The 17,345-nt window shown below is 32.2% G+C and overlaps 2 protein-coding genes and 1 long non-coding RNA gene across 8 annotated transcripts; 2 read left to right on the top strand and 1 right to left on the bottom strand.

The window, feature by feature from the left end:
- Positions 1-1,199: 1,199 nt before the first annotated feature.
- On the top strand, positions 1,200-4,772 carry LOC129316373 (soluble inorganic pyrophosphatase 4). 6 transcript variants are annotated; one of them, XM_054960784.1, is made up of 11 exons: positions 1,200-1,418; positions 1,787-1,919; positions 2,034-2,087; positions 2,375-2,519; positions 2,624-2,652; positions 3,100-3,165; positions 3,242-3,349; positions 3,694-3,759; positions 3,852-3,972; positions 4,108-4,189; positions 4,495-4,772. In XM_054960784.1, the coding sequence occupies exons 2-11, from the start codon at positions 1,845-1,847 to the stop codon at positions 4,535-4,537; spliced, it is 789 nt and encodes a 262-aa protein (XP_054816759.1). In that variant the 5' UTR covers positions 1,200-1,418; positions 1,787-1,844; the 3' UTR covers positions 4,538-4,772. The 6 variants fall into 6 exon arrangements, with proteins under 6 accessions (XP_054816759.1, XP_054816751.1, XP_054816743.1 ...); XM_054960776.1 differs by having other exon boundaries at positions 2,031-2,087; XM_054960768.1 differs by having other exon boundaries at positions 1,787-1,925; positions 2,031-2,087.
- A 1,025-nt stretch (positions 4,773-5,797) lies between these two features.
- LOC129316406 (40S ribosomal protein S15a-like) lies at positions 5,798-7,992 on the bottom strand. The gene is made up of 4 exons (XM_054960816.1): positions 7,916-7,992; positions 6,371-6,518; positions 6,136-6,296; positions 5,798-6,044 (listed from the first exon to the last, which is right to left on the bottom strand). The coding sequence occupies exons 2-4, from the start codon at positions 6,501-6,503 to the stop codon at positions 5,946-5,948; spliced, it is 393 nt and encodes a 130-aa protein (XP_054816791.1). The 5' UTR covers positions 6,504-6,518; positions 7,916-7,992; the 3' UTR covers positions 5,798-5,945.
- A 1,057-nt stretch (positions 7,993-9,049) lies between these two features.
- LOC129307986 (uncharacterized) lies at positions 9,050-10,559 on the top strand. Its single transcript, XR_008592521.1, has 3 exons — positions 9,050-9,169; positions 9,832-9,897; positions 10,448-10,559. It is a non-coding gene; the product is annotated as an uncharacterized LOC129307986 (long non-coding RNA).
- The last annotated feature ends 6,786 nt before the right edge of the window (positions 10,560-17,345 follow it).

Below are 17,345 nucleotides of genomic sequence, written 5' to 3'. Positions count from 1 at the left end.
TCTATTTGAAGTGTAGTATTAGAAAAATATCATTAATGAAACTCTGTTTTTATCAAATTATTTTATATTTTGAGACAACACAAAATACTTACAAAGTTGTTTTATAATTTATGATAAAGGAAGGGTATATTTGGATTTCAGTTGAGTATAGTTGATTATAAAAAAATTGATTACTATGATTGATTTGAAATATAATTAATTATGTTATGTGGTATATATCTAATTTATAAAATTGATTAATAAGATTTAATCAGAATTGAAAAGAAAAATTAAAAATAAAATAAAATCATGATTTTATAAAAGTATACCTAAACACTTGTATTACATATTAAAATTAGTTGTGAATTTTAAACCATGTTTTCAAAAAATTATTCAAGCACTCATTATATTTGTCAAAATTAATTAATTATGAAGTTAAAATTATAGTTTTTTTTAAATATTCACACGCCCCGAAGTGTATAACAACCCATTGCATGATGAATTGATGTATATAATTTAATACATGAAATATTTTATTTACTGTTTAAATCTGAATGCTCCTCTACTAAAAGGAATACCCATTCCTAGTTACGCTTCCGTGCATTGATTTCATTTCCTCAATCAATGTTGCCATTCTGACATGTCGGTGCCCAACAAATTCTCGATCAAAAATGGTCAACAGTATGTTGTTTTTGTAAAATCTAGTTCATAATTTTGACTTCAAGAAAATATCTAACCTTCATTTCGGGGAACAAAAGCTATTTAACTTCATAATCAATCGGCAGCAAGGACCTTGCAGGAATTTGATGCGGAAAATAAACGTTACAACTCACGGTAGTCCCGTGCTGGCCTGGCGATAACCACTTGATCTTTATCTTCTTCATTCTTCCACAACGCAGGCGAATATTCTATTTTGGCACAAGCCAAGTGTAACAGAGGCTTCTTCCTGTTATACTGAGGTATGAAGTGGGGCCAAATTGCTCCGACGACCGTTAGGAGCTCCGTCTACATCGTCAGTGGGCCTACTCCTTAGTCGCCAGGACCCAATCAAACGTTGACGCGTCTAAAGTAATCCCGGCTGGAGCCACGATTTTTTCATTTATGCGGAATATACGGATGCCAATTCCGTCCAGCATTTTCTCTTGGAAATTTTTCTTTATCTTTTTCTTTTTCTTTTTCTTTTTTTTTTTAAAATTTATGAGTTTCTATTTTCACGCCAGGCGAGGGGCGTGTGTCTCTAAGTGGCAATCAACGAACAGAGCGGGAACGCGTACAGCTCCTTCTCTGTTCCTCTACATAAGCGTCCTCTGCCTTTGCTGCTTGCAGACGCAGGCATTCACTCCTTCCTTCTCCTTCTCCCTCGTTACTTTGCGCCCGTTCTCGAGATCTGCGTTTCCTCTTCAAGCTTTTATCCCGAAACTCACACTTGTCGAGTGCCAGTGAGTTTTGAATCTGCTTTTTCTTCTAGATGACCATGTGCCTAGGGTTTTTAACGTCTGCCTTGGTTTCTGTTTTGCTTATTTTATTCTCATATGCCAAATGAATTTGATCGATGACTTTCCCTCGCGAATTGAATGTATGGATTGGGATTCTACTGAGCTATACATGCGTTTCTGTTTTGTTGATTTATATTTTCGTCATTTTGTCTTACTTTTTTAAAAAAGAATGGCTTAGATTTTGGGGAAAACTATAAACGACCAATGGGATAATATCTGTGAGGTGGCGGTTCAAACTCAAGAGAATCTCAGTTCTCTGAAGATTTTGTTCTTGGAATTTTCTGAATAACTCTTGGACTCCATTTGTCCAGATCTGTTGCTTCCTGGATTATTTCTGCGGTTTCTTTCCATGTTCTGTTTCTTTTAAAGATGGAATGGAGCAATAGATTTTGTTCTGATGTTTTTGAAACGGATGAGGCTTTAGACAGGAACGTATTGGACACGGTAGATGTAAAAGGAATAGATTTTTTTTCCTATTGTTCCTTCAACTATTCCAGTGCTTTAAGAGGTATAGATGATGCTCTCTGGAGCTGATGTTTTTTTCTTTACTGTCAGAAGGGTACTTCTTATGCGCCAAACACGATGACTGAAATCGTGATGGATGCTGAAATTGTAAGTTGGGGCCGCGGCCATTCATATTGTGCTGTGCTTACATGATGTAGAAAAGACGCAATATTTATGTTAATATTTAGTTTTGACTGCTGCTTTCCAGCGATCACATGCTTCGCGATAGAAAGTTATAACAGTATCTTTGCAAGGGTGAAACTCATGGCCTTCTAGTGAAGACGAATCAATATCAGTATTGATAGTCCTTTAAAAGAACAATACATAGTATACAGTCGTTATTGCGATCGCCTGCAATCTGTACAAAAATTTTAAATTATTTTTTGTTGTTCCAGGCTGTTGACATGGCTCCCCCAATTGAGACTCCAAACAAGGTTCACGTCTCTCATCATGCCCCACATCCACCCCTGAATGAGAGGATTCTCTCGTCCATGACCAGGAGATCTGTTGCTGCACACCCTTGGCATGATCTCGAGATAGGTAAGCATCACAGCTGAAAACGTTGCACGCTAACGCTTTCAATATAAATGTACTTCTTTTCCTTCATTGATTCAGAATTGTAACAAATTTTCACCATGATTCAGGACCTGAAGCTCCAAAAATCTTCAACTGTGTAAGCATTCTGAACTCAAACTTATGACAAAGTGCATCATTCTTAATTGACATCGAATTGTTCAATTGATGACTGGCCATGCAGTTTACAGAACTGAATATTATTGTCGTCATAAAAATTTTGGAAGAGTAGGAAGATTAAGGAGTTGAACTGGGGAGCATTTTATAATGCTGAGAAGCTATTAACATCTCACTATCCCAGCACTGTCTGGTAGAGCTTTTTATGCTGACAATTAGTTTGCCCAAAAGAACTATCGACCAGTTCTTATGTGACACAGATACTTGTGAAGATATAAGACTTCTAGCAAGTCACTCTATTTAAAAGCTATGAATAAGGCCGTTTATTTCCCCAGTTGTCTGCATATGCACAGGATCAAATATATCTAGTTGGCCTTAAAAATGGTTATCTTATTCGGTTATTGGATTTGCATACTTGTGTATCATGCAGGTTGTTGAAATTGGGAAAGGAAGCAAGGTCAAGTACGAGCTTGACAAAAAAACTGGACTAATCAAGGTGATCACAGTTGTTCTGCCATTTTTAAGTTGGGCTTAATTACATGATTTATTGCTGAACATGCATCTGCGTGCAGGTTGACCGGGTACTTTACTCTTCAGTTGTGTACCCCCACAACTATGGGTTTATCCCACGCACTATATGTGAGGATAGCGATCCCTTGGATGTATTGATCATCATGCAGGTACTAATGTCACCATTTTTTCTTGTAAATTAGTGCGCATCATGTGTCTTGAAAGTATTTGTGTAAACTAGAATGGTTCAATGAAGCGATCTATAATTCATTGCAATGCTCTTTCCTAGTTGAAATAAATAAATGTACGCGTTTTGCAAAGTTCCAGGGAGTAGGATCGCCTACATCTACTTGCGGACGAGATCATTATTTTTAATTTGCTGCGCAAGAGTTCTTGTTCCTTAGTCCTACCAAATCGTTAGAAGAATTTGGCTTTCTTCATAGCACTTGATGCCTTTTGGATTTTTGTGCTGTCTTAGCCGCTTAACTACTACTCTTCTTCTTCTTTTCCACAGGAGCCTGTTCTTCCAGGATGCTTTCTGCGAGCCAAGGCTATCGGTGTCATGCCAATGATTGATCAGGTACATTGATTAAATAAATTCCCCGTTTGCTCGCAGCAAGAACTTGCCTTCTAATCTAATCATTGATGGCTTGTTAACTTTGACGAATACAGGGTGAGAAAGATGACAAGATAATTGCCGTTTGTGCTGATGATCCTGAGTATCGACACTACAATGACATCAAAGATCTTCCCCCTCATCGTTTAGCTGAAATCCGCCGTTTCTTTGAAGACTGTATCCTTTTCCAGAATTGAAATCATAATATTTGACTAACATTACAAACATCTAGAGACATGGTGAAATAAATGGAAATTTTCTTTTATTTTGGCATATGAAATGAATTTTATGTTTCCTTCATTGAGCAACTAGACAAGAAGAATGAGAACAAAGAAGTTGCGGTGAACGACTTTCTGCCTGCTTCATCTGCCTTCGAAGCGATCCAGCACTCCATGTAAGTAACTGCAATGTCTGGCTCACTTTACATGTCTTTTTCCTTTATCATAACCTTGAAATTTTTTATTCTTTGAAATAGACCTATTTTGATTAAACCAGGTCTCTGTAAAATGTTCAAATTTTCCCAATATGTTTTAATATTAGTTTTAGATGCAATTTTAGATACAGCTACAGCTAGACAAGATTATAACCTTGTATTTGTGACTTATAAATGGTGTCTTTTTTTTTTTTTTAGATTTTATATTATAGATAGATAGTGTTTGGGCGAATGATATGACTTTTTTTCTTTTTAAAACAATGAAGGGATCTGTACGCGGACTACATCGTGGAGGGGTTGAGGCGGTAGTCGTAGACCCGTGGATGCAGGTCCGGGATTTTGTTTTATTGCCCTCATATATATTTGGAAGAAATGGTTTCGAAACGCTACCTTTTTACGATTATGACGAAAAAGAAAAGCTGTATCCTCTAGTCGCATGTAAATTGCTCTCAATTCATGCATATTTTACACATATTTCTGCTTGATCTCCACTGTTAAAACTCAACGACTTTTCCAGAGTTTAATATCAAAGTTTTGTATGATACATTACGGCCTCATTCTTCTCACCGCAAAGCTGCTGTGGGTATGTTTATAGGGCCAATGCCTACTTTCTGCCCTCGTGCTCGTTTCATTTGTTTTTTTTTTTTTTTGGTTTTTTTGGGTGGGGGGGGGATTTGGACTGAGAGGTGATTAACCCCCGTTATAATGGAATATGCAAAGCGAGCAAATTATATATATATATATATATATATATATATTATATTGCCAATGCGAGCAAATTCTATTCAATAAATTGAAGTGATGCATTTTTCCCTATACAATTACAATGTTCGAAATGAGGAGTCGAAGTTTTTGAAAGATTATCTAAGGGTGATTATTATTCGATTCCTCTAAAGTCTTAAGTGCATTTGAAACGTGAAGCTTAAATCTTGTGGAATAAATAATACTAAAAGAAAATCTTTATTAGGATATATGAATCTCTTACTTCTATTAGATCAATAGGATTTAAAATCTTGATTACTGAGCAATGTAGCATGTAAAATATTTGTCTTCGACATCTAAATTAAAAAATCAAGAAATTTGGATCTGATTATAGATGATCGTGTACGTGTGTATCTTAAGCGTAATTTGTTCATTACAATCGAAAGTTGAAAACTGAATTCAACGAATAATTTTCACAGCATATCATGGGCACGTTGCAGTAGCCTTCTTCCGTTCATGTCACGACCCCAAAATGGGTGTCTAGGCTTTCGCAAGAAAAATTTAGGGGGGGCGGGGGGTTAAAAACGAAAATGAAGGCTGGTTTACACTGCTGACTCATAGGATTCAAAACTACAGGATGAACCAAGCGTAATAAATAAAGAAATATTTTTAAAGAATTTACTGGTCTGAGTCAAACAGCCAATTGACTTTGAAAACCAGATCCTAGTCCCTAGAAGTTGGAATTATATGGTGCAATCACTGCTGACTCCTTGTTCATGCGAACTTGACATGATTGAATTTTAAACAAAAAGCGGGCAACAATATCGACCAGTATAATAGGAATACGCACAGAAGATCACATGAGGGTATCTAAAGAAGTTAATTGTAAATTAGAACGGTTTGGATTATCTCACACACAATATAAGTTCAAAACTAACAAAATCTTTTGCCAAGGTGGTCCTTAGCAAAAACCTCTAAACAAGAGGAATACACAGATCCAGAAATGCATGTGCGCCTAGTAAAAGAAACCAAGGACCTTTCCACCAACATTTTTCCTCCTAGCTTCTTCGTGGTCCATGATGCCCGCAGAAGTCGTCAGAACAATGTAGCCAAACTGTGTTACCCATGGTTGTTAGTTGGTAATCGCATTTAAGAATCTATTTTCCATAAAATAATTATTTCAAACTAATATAACGGTTTCTAACCTGCCTAGAAGGAAGCAATCTGGCAGTCCATGGCTCAATTTCCTTTACACCAACGTCAAAGCGAGGGCTGATAACTCCGCACTTGTTCAACCTTCCATTAAGTTCAACAACTATTTTTCCAGCTCTGTGATCATCTACGTACTCAAACTCACCAATGTATCCTGCAGGCAAGAGCAGAGTCAATATCAACATTGTGAAAAGAGAACTTATCATCTACGCACAAACTACCACTAACCATGCTTCTGCATGACCAGAAGAAACTTGATAATAACCTTCGATGAAGGTCTAATCATCACTTGGCGCTTTCCTCGCTTTTCAGCATTGTATATGCTTTTTAATGCATCATTCAAGACGCTGACTCTAACCATCCTTTCAGGGGCAGGCTGTTGCATGAATAACAATTTATCACACTAGAGCATAGCAAGTTGGCAACATGAATGAAAAACTAGGCAAGAAATCATGATGATGTGCTAAAAGGAAACAATTAAAAACAAAAAAGCGCATAACTGACTATTTCAGTTGGGCAGCGGAGAAATGGTTTTGGGTGCGTCTGTCTTATTAGTATCACGAATTCCAATACACCTTAACAGGAAAGCTTGTCTCTAGATGGATGGCTCAAAGTAAGTTCTTAGTTTTCTCAGCATAAAACCAAACACACATTCTATCAAAAACATCTCCACTAAATATGACAAAGAGGATAGTCATGGTTATTACATATTCAAACGGAAGAATACATATATCACTTTAAGCAAGAGAATAATGGGCATGTATGACGTAGCAAGGCACATCAATAACAAGAAGGAAGAAATCAGTGGAAAGGGAACATAGTGGATTGGACGGGTCAGTCTTCTCCCCCCAAGCATCTAATTTATATCCATTCATAAGCATTATATAATTAGAGTGATACATCCGAGAAGCATGCTGTAAGCGCCGCTAATCATCACTGCCCTTACTCCAAGTCAAAATAAAACAATAAGGAACTGGTTCAGATTTAAAAAAAAAAAAAAAAATCGATGCGACTGACGTGATGACAAACAAAGGGGAAAGTGCATCAGGAAGCATCTGCATGTGGGAAAGAGAGCAAATCAAAATGAAGAAAACACAGACAACGACCGGCATGAGTTTTGGCGGTTTAGAGACAAAACAGAAAAGTAAAAAGTATATGGAAGAAAGCAGTTTGTTGGCAATTCCAAAAGATTTAACCCTAAATCAAACAAATTCCATTCTGACATTATTGATATCAGCTCGCTCAAGTCAAGCAAGCCCTACCTAGAGCTCCGAATAGGGAATTTGGCTTATGGATATGCAACCAGGTTTGTTAAACTTATGCTACTTACCAATGGGAATAAAATAGATATGATGAATCAACAAGTTGAAAGACTCATTGCAATGGCTTGGAATTTTCTTTCTCGAAAATCATGCTGAAAACACATGCTAGACTCCTACAAGCAGAGAGATGTAGTACATACACGCACTTTCTTTTGGCCAACACACGCACATGTTCAATAACACGGAAAAGAATTTCATATCGAATATAGGTTACGTTTATAGCTTGCTTGTTGATTCACAAACAACGTGGGAATCCTGAAATATTGTAAATCATTGGATAACAAATTGCGGACGACAAGGCAACAGGATAACAAAACCCCAACGAAACCCAGCTGCATTCAGAGCTATGAGACGACACATAGGACCAGATTCAAGAATTAATGATCTAGAAAGCAGGAAAGGGTTGCACCAAAAGAGAGAGCGGAAATCAAAATGGTTAGGGGATGCAGACCTGGAGATTGAACGGGATGCGGCCGTATCGTAGCCCCGAGCTAGAGAAAGGTTGTCCAGCCAGCAAGGCTCCTTCACGTGAGGGGTCCCCAGCCTAATTAAACCGATAACACGTTAGTTTGATGCGGTCGGGGCCCAGAACCCATGGACCCGTTTCGCCTGTTTTCATTTTTTTGAAAAGCAAAAAACAAATGGTTCCTAATTTATGAAGCTAATTTAACTAAGAGAAATAATCTTTTGATCTTTTCTTAACCATGAATCAGCTTGGAAAAAAAGGAAGGTGTTTAATATTTAATGTTATTCATAAAAAAATTAAAAATCGGCAAAATGAATCAGGAGCTTTATGGTTTTTTTTTTACAAATATACTATATACAGTAAAAGAAAATACCAAAATGCTATACAACAAGAATTATTTTCTAAAATACTACATCCAAAATCGTTCAATGGAAAATGATTTTTAAAATTAATAAAATCAAGAATGATTTTTTCAATACATTATTTTTGATATACCAAAACTTGTTCTTAGTAGGAACGACTTGTCAACTTCATCTACCACATCAAATGATTTGTGTAATAATTTAGTAATTATTTGAGTGAAGATGATGGGTAAATAATTGTTACTAATAAGGTTAAGAAATTATTATATGGTGTATTAAATTAAAAATTATTAATAATGAATAAATTTATCAGGAGGAAGTCATGTCTTTTGTAACATCCTGATTTTTTATATAATAAAGAAATTGTGGAATTTAGGTTTTGAGAAAAAAAAATGATAATAATAGGAATTTATATTATTTGAGGTTATTTAGAAATAATATTATGGTTAGGTATTTAATTATGAATTAAAAAATTTAAATTTAAAACCACATAAACAATATTTAGTTAAGATATAATACATAAATAATTTTTTTTATGTATGCGTTGAAAAAAAAAGAGAGAAGGTAAAAGGAACAAAAAAAAGGGGGTGGAAGATTGTTGTTTCTAAGTCCCACATTGGTTAGATGAGGGAAGAGAAGAGGTGCCTTCATGTATAAAAAGGAGGGGGTGTGTGCATTAGGAAGCATGAGAGGCTAAGATGCAATTTAGAGAAAATTGCAACTTTTGGCCCAAAGGTTTGAATAATTAAATTCAAATCTATAGTTTTTTTTTAATATAATTTTGGGACTCACAATCCCATTTTTATATTATTTTTCTCTCTTCCTCTCACGTTGCTCGGCGTTTTCTCGCAAGGGGGATTATTTTCTTTTTCTTCAGGTATGTTCTAACTTTCTTGTTTAGATTAGCATTTAAAAATTTATTTAATTACAAAATTAATTTTATAGTTATTTTCTAAATAATATTAGCTTTTTAGTGATATGATTATTTTGTAGGATAGAGTAAATATTTTGATTAGGATTTTTCTATAGAATAGTTAATCTGATGATATGATGGATTAAAAATATAGGTTAAAATTCTTAGGGATATAATAAATATTATAGAATATTTTCTTGAGGTTGAAACTCATGTTTAAAATTTTTTGAGTTAAAATCTAGATCTATATGGTTGAATTTATGTGGAATCTGAGATGTAGGGATAAACCTATGATTATTAAATATTTATTTAAGTATGAATAGGTATTTTTGAGGTTATAGAAAGGTGATTTAAGGTTTCAGGATAATTTTAAAATTTAATTTATTTTTGGATGAATTTTTAGAATATAGAAGGATGAAATTGTGATACTAGAAGTGAATTGAGGATAAAAAAAATAGTTCATTAGGGTACGAGAATTTTAGAAAAGAATTTGGAAAGTTAAATGAGGCATAAATCTTAAATTAGTGTTAATATGGACTATAGATCTAAGACTTTCTAATTCTTTAAATTAGAGTTATTTATTTTAATGTAAAATTAATATATAGTATTGTGAAATAATTATGTAGATTATATTGACAAAGATAGTGGTGAAAAAGGAGTTGTGAAGGGGAACTTGTTATTCAAGACACAAGGTAACCATTATTAATGTGTTGTGATGAGTGTGTTTGTGAATGGTTATGTGTTGTTTTGTTGTTTGGAAAAATTATGAATTATTGAAAATAAATACTGTATATACTTGTTTGAAATTATTGCCAAGTGGGTTAAAAATTTATTTTTTATTTATCATGATGAGATATTATTGTTCGGATATATTCCTGTTTGGATATTTGAATAATGCATGACTTGTCAGGGTATTTTAATGTATGGTGTTAATGGAAATTTCTGTTCGGTTAATTATTACCACATGGTAAGCCCTCATTGGACCCAATGAGTGGCGTGTCGCTTGGTCCAACTCACCTTTGGCCGGGTGATTTGGCGTCCGAGCATGGCGAAAGGAGGATATAAAGTGCAGTCATGCAAATTAAATACTTGTTCGGTTTGTTTGAAAGTATTGTTCGGTTAAATGTTTTGTGTGCCCACTTAGCAATCACATGATTAGTTACATCCGCATGCATCATTACATATTAATTTCTGGTTACTGGAACTTTTAAGTCTCATTCCCCGTGGTTAATATTTTTACAGGAGCGAGTCCGGCCGAGAAAGCACCAGAGGTGTAACTGTGGTGTATGAGACACCATCTTTTACGCTGCCTCTTATTTTAGATTATACAATGTATCTTGTGCCAACTTAGGACATATCTTCTTTGTGAAGCATGTAAACTCTAATCTTTTTTATTAAAAGTATTTACATGACCAAGAGGATTATGTCTGTCCCTCTTGATTCATGATCTGATTTGAATAACATGCTATAAGGATCATGTCTGTCCCTTATGGTTCTAATTGTTTTTTTTTGAGATATTTTAAGACCTGTGGTATATTGTCTTGGATGTATCGTGGTAGAAATTTTTCTACCATGATAAGGGTTCAATGAAAAAAAAAATGATTTGTTGAATTAATGATTTGCGAAAAATCGGTCTGTAAATTTGAGGGTGTTACATCTTTTGCCCAATAAGTTGCTTCAATATGTCCAAGTTAATATTTGGGTTAAGTTTTATTATTTTTATAGTATTTGACTCAAATGTTAGACTGGCTATACGATGAAAAATCTGTCCATTTGTAAATATACATACAAACTATTTTCTATGATCTATTTTATTTCCTAAATATTATATTATACAATTAACACCCCAAAGAAATTAAATTATAAAAATAATTAACTTAATCAATTTCTTAAATATTTATAAATTATTTATCTAACTTTTATATTTAAGACTGAATGAAGTATTACATACATGTAATAATTTTTTATGTGTATTTAATCTTTTTATTAATAAATTAATTATAATTATTCTCCGAGGTGGAACCATGTCACCCTTAAGGAGGCCAAGTTCCACCACTCAATATTATTAGGACCCTTTGGATATTTTTACTCATAATTTTTTGGATACAATTCAAAATCCCAACAGCTTTTGCCTTCTGCATAATTTATATAATTTATGCATATGTATGCGTTTGTTTGTTGTCTGACCTTTTTTCCTAGGCCAAAATTGTATGAGGACATGCCATGTTTGTAACATACGCATTTTTCCCATATAAAGTATTATAAAAAATCAAGAATTTGTATAAATTAAGTTTTTAATATGTCAAATATATATTTTTTTCTATATTATTTATTTGATAAGTTTTTACTATACTACTTATATTTGTTATGGTTAATGTTAGAGATATATAATTTCACTTTTTAAATTTTTCTATATTATTTATTGGATAATTTTTTCCTATATTATTTGTATTTGTTATGATTAATATTATAGATATATAATTCCATATATAATTTATAGATATATTTGTTGTGATTAATATTATATGTAATTTATTCTCTAAGATTTTTAAAGTAATAAACTTACACAAACAATTAATTAGTATAAATATTAAAAATAAAAAATACAGAAGATCGTGTATCAATTTTAAAAATTTGACCCCTATATTTTTGTTGATTCTACCCCTAATTATTTTATAAAAAAATTAACTACACGTGCATCTTAAGAAAATGATTATTCTATAATATTTAATCATTGATATTTTGTATGTTAAGATTTTCTTACAAAACATTAATGATTGAATATTAATCTTTTACTTATGACTTGAAAAAATAACTTTGATATAAAAGTTAAAAAAAATTAAAAAAATATACTTTAATTAGATGGAACGTCAAGTTTTAAGTAAATAAAAATGAAAAAAATGTACTTTAAACTCTGATCAAAACACCAACACCATCAATTGGAGTAAAGAAATTGAATAAAAAATAGAGCTTTAAAATTTGAATAAGAGATAAATGAGAAACCACAGGGAATGAAGCATGCAAGAAATGGAGCAAGCAAGAATGAGAAGCAAGCAAGAACATATGTTTTCAATTCCTTATATAGTCAATTCAAAGCACATGCATGTGAATTTTATAATGTCACGCCTGAAATCAAAAGTTAGAAGAGAAATTTAACAAGTGAAGAAGGGATTTGACAAATCATTCACACAAGAAAAAAGTAAAGATTTTGTTACATCAATAACAAAAAGTTAAAATTGTTCACTTAACGAACAAATTTATTTTGTATTGAATAAAAAAATAATTATTGACTTTAAATTTATTCACAATTTCAAACTCATTATTTACTTGAACAATTTTGTATGTAGTATTTTGATAAATATTTTTTACACTGTAGCATTTAGGCAATTTCTTTTTGTGTTTATAGTATATTGACAAAAAAGCTAAAGTTTGATTGATCATCCTCTCCATCTTGTCCCGTCTTCATATTTCTCTTTAGATTTGCTCTGGTAATTTTGAAGTTGGACATTATCCTGAAATTTCCCTACTTTCACTGCCGTAGTTATTTTTTGTAATTCTGAGTGACGAAATTGATCAATTTCATTGACGAGCAGTCGAGAATAAAATTTTAGTTTTGATTTTTTATTTTTGTTGTCGCCAAACCTATTCGGTTTTTTAGTGCAGGTCCCACAGTGAGTTACGGAAATAATTTAAGCGGAAGCGAATTGGGCTTGCGGCCTAAGCCCTAGACTTGGATGGCAGAATAATAATAAGCAGGCCATGCTTCTTCAAAAACCATTTGCCCCTTGACCTGCTTGCTGCCTGGGCTTCAAGGATGGAGTGAATGTCTAATAACATAAGTCAACATTTAATGGGATAAAGAAAAAAGTCACAGTAGAAGTTAACCACATGCTTTACAATCCAGACCAAAAAAAAAAAAAAAAAAACAAACAAACATACACGTTTTATCAATAAGACCAGAGAGAGTATAAAGAGATCAACTTCCAAATTTAAACAGCTAGGGACAAATATTTAGATAAATGCAATATTTAAGTGTTGTGATAGGTTGGAAATATCTGACAACGTGCTTGAAACTTTAAAAGCGAAAACATGCTTGAAAATAAACTTGTTATGAGACCCAGGCTCGGTCAGACATCAAGCTTTCAAATAACGATGATAATATATTATTACAATAGCTAACAAAAAGTTTTTATAGAAATGTTCACACCCATGAGTTTGGCTTGTAATTCCAAATGGGCTGCAAATATCCCCAACCTAATTTCCTATGTCAAAGAGATTAGATAAAAATTATATGTCCCAGCACGACTTTTCCAAGCTAGGATTGGAGGTCATAGGAATTCAGAACTAGGGCAGACAGCTTGGGCCAAGGATTAGCAGGGTGAAATTTTAAATTGAAAAAATTTCAATAAAAAATCCTTGACTAAATTTATTAACATTTAAAACTTTTAAATTTTAAAATTAGACTACAACTTAAAAGTATTTATTTCATATTAAATTTTTAAGGGAAGTGACAAATTTTTTCTCCTTTAAATAAATACTCTCTTCATTTAATAATATAAAGTATTTTTTGAAAAATTTGTTTAAAAATATAAGGCATTTTTAATCTTTCGATGTGTAATCATTATTTTTAAAAAGTATCCCTATTGATAATGACTTTATATTTATCATAGAGTGTTTAATAGAGGTAAATATAAAAATATAGAGTTAATTGAGAAATAGATAACTATTTTATTGAGGAGTGATATTCGATTAAAAATGCCTTACATTTCTTAACAAAAGAATTACTATAACTTTCTTACTTAACTTGTTTTCATTTTAGATCATCTTAAGATAGCTTGTTGTTTTCTATATTATGCATTATTCATTTATTTATGAACTATTGTTAATTGTCTTACTTCATTTGTTTATTACTCTAATTTACTTGTTCATTATTAAACTTTCACTTGATTTTATTCCAGGAAAGTAAACTAATGAAATAGGACAATAAACAAAATTCAATAAATAAACGAATAAGTGAAATAAGATAATTAACAGGTGAAGTATTAAAGTCTTAATATTAATTTAAATTAAATGAAGGGTTTTTTATTTTTTTAAAGAATTTAATATCAAATTATATTTCTAAACTGTAGTGAAATTTTAAAAATTAAGAAGTTTTGAATATAATTAAATATGGTTGAAGTCCTTTATTAAAATTCTCCCATTTAAATTTGAATTCTTAAATCTTTTTAATTTCTTTTAATATGAAACTGAATGCGTTTTTTATTTTTTGGGCCAGAATAAAACTGAATGTCTGAATCCTTACTTGAGTTTAAAAAAAAAAATACAGAAAATTTATCATTTTCAAATATTTCAACAGTACCAGCGAAACATGTCATCACGTCCCACATCTCCCCATTATGTCAACAACTTCTTGGCTTGATAGCGCTGCCTCTTTTGGAAGAGAGAGTTTGCGGGTTCTATTTTTATGTGGGTAAAAGTTGGGTAGGTGTGAATGTGGTGGGTGGTTATGTTGTCATTTCTTTGGAGGTCACTTTGCTCTGTAGAAAATGGGGTGAGTATATGTAGATTTATGTAGACTGTATTTGTATTTAATCCATTGCAAAAATATATATATATATATATATACGTATTTTAATTATTATTTATTAATTTTAACTCTTTAGCTAATGAGCAGCATGCTTTTTTTTTCCCCTTAAAAGAAATAGTATCTCCTTTTAACTATTTAAATTTATGGTTGCCAGTGAATTAAATTTTACTATTATTTGTTATGAATAAAGTTAAAATTATTTGTTTATTTTTTATTTCAAATTTCTTACATATATTGTATACATTACATTTTTTTAAAATTATTATATCACCGATTCACCCATCGATCTGACAAGTTAAACTATTAAATTCATAACCTGCTGGTATTTCCAATTCAATATCCAATCTAACTTTTAAAATACTGTCTCTAAGTTTAAAATATTTCGCAGCTCACTTAAAAATACAAGACAAACAAATTGAAAATGAACTTGCTGCAAACCTGCCTTGGTATAATTTCTTACCCATTAAAGATTGAGAAGAATGTTGGAAATATTTTGCCGCTTGCTTGGAAAAGAAAAAAAGTTTACGTTCTAGCATGTTGGTCGCTATAGTGTAAAATTCGATTTAAGTTGTGCTTGATAACATTGTTTTTAAGAGCTACTTCATTGCACAAGTAATGTGGCAGCTCTTCAAGGTTAAACAAACTTTTTTTGTAAACAAAAAGGGAATGAAACAAGCAACAAAAAAAACAAATATGGGGATACAACTCAAAATTTTATAGTGAAGTGAGATAATGCCTGAGAACTCAAAGGTTATACATTGGGTTCGTGCATGCACTAGTGCACTCTTATTTATAGGTTGCAAATCAAACTATGTTGTTGGTAGATTTATATGTCATTAAGCCACTAGCTTAACAAAAATAAATCACCATTAAAATAAACTATTTCTAAATGCTAAGGGTAGTTATACTCTCTTTGAACCAGAATGTAAGGCATTAGTAATTAATTCACAGTTATCAAAATATGTTAGTTGAAATTTTGATTTCTTAAAAAAAATTTACATCTTTCCGGTCTTATCCTCATTAAATATCATGTATAAGTGTCTTGATAATGATAATTAAAATTCTAATGTGTCATTTTTTTCAAAATGAATGATAAATAAAGAAGGGCCTAGTTGAAAAAATAATTATAAAAGCTGCCTAATGTCTTATATTTTGGATTAAGCAATTCTTTTAGAACATGCTTTGTATTATGGTCCAGAGAGAGTACATATTAAAAAACATTTTGACCAAGCTTTAAACACGATAGTAAAATATAATAAGCATAACATACAGATCTACCCCCAAAATTTTCACATATGTTCAATTAGTGTCTTAAAGCATGTTTTGGCAAAATATTGCCTTAACATTTTTCAAAACAATACAAATTTGCCCTATATAATAATTTGACCTTGTTGATCATTGGTTTGATTGTGGACTGCTAAGGTGGCATGCCAAATAGACTTACACATTAATATCATGTAAGCATCATCTTCCTCTTTTTCATTACTTTTGATCCAAACCCTTACCCTCCTTTCTTTACCACTTCCCTTCTCTCTCCCCTCATTGCCATCTCTATTGTTGTTGTCTACCCCTCCTCCCTCCCTTCAAACTTCAAATCCTACCATATCACAATAATGTACCCTTCCTTTTGCTTAAAATCTCCCTTTTGGCATGAATCATGGCCGCACCTTCGTGAATTTGCTAGAGAGCTTCCTCGAGATTTCAATAATAGCAAACAAATTGAATGCAAAAGTTTTTATGTTGGTGTAGTTATCAACATCAATGACCATGGTGACCTCACTCTCATCTATGTAATTGATCCCACTCACTTTAAGGATTTGAGCTCCCATAAAGTGCCCAATACAGGCCTTTGTCATGATAAGAATTGTCATTGCCTATTTGAGCATACGAGCAAGGCTTGCCTTGACACAGGAAGGAGTTTCCTTGGCATATACGATAGCATCATTTCTATACCCAGTAACCACTTTGGATCTTTTTATTTGTGTGTGAAGAAGCGTCTGTTCCATGATTTTGTGTTCTCCTTCATTGTTATTATCTTCCTTGTTATTTTTTGATTTTTTTGATTTTCTTCCTTGATTGTGGTTTTTTTTTATCCTACTAACATTTAGTCCCAAAAATCTTGTTATTTTTTCATTTCTCAATTTCAAGAATTTGTAATTTTTAGAGTGTTGTTGTTTTTTGAAATTTTTTATTGCTTAATCTCTAGAACATTGTTAACGAAGAAGATGGAGAAGGTAGGATTGATGAAGGGTGCATTTAGAAATGGACTTTTAAACTTTTAGAATGTTAAGATTTATTTGGATAATGTTTTAGAGAGCATAATAACTTTTTTAAAATGAGTTGAAATGTGAATTTTGAAACTTTACTTTTTGGTGGATTTCAAACGAGAGCTGGGAGCAATTATGAGGAAAGTAATTATGTACCTAATTGTTTAAATGACTATGATACCCTTAAGTATATTTTATATTTATATGTTTTAAAATAATCTATTATAATATTTAATTAATTTCTATAATTTTTATGTTTTTATCGATGGGTAAATATTATTTAATG

The sequence above is a fragment of the Prosopis cineraria genome, unplaced genomic scaffold (genome assembly GCF_029017545.1).
Source record: "Prosopis cineraria cultivar Desert tree isolate PC_DT_omini unplaced genomic scaffold, ASM2901754v1 PC1, whole genome shotgun sequence".
NCBI classification, from domain to species: domain Eukaryota; kingdom Viridiplantae; phylum Streptophyta; class Magnoliopsida; order Fabales; family Fabaceae; genus Prosopis; species Prosopis cineraria.
This window is presented reverse-complemented; position numbering and strand designations above follow the sequence as displayed.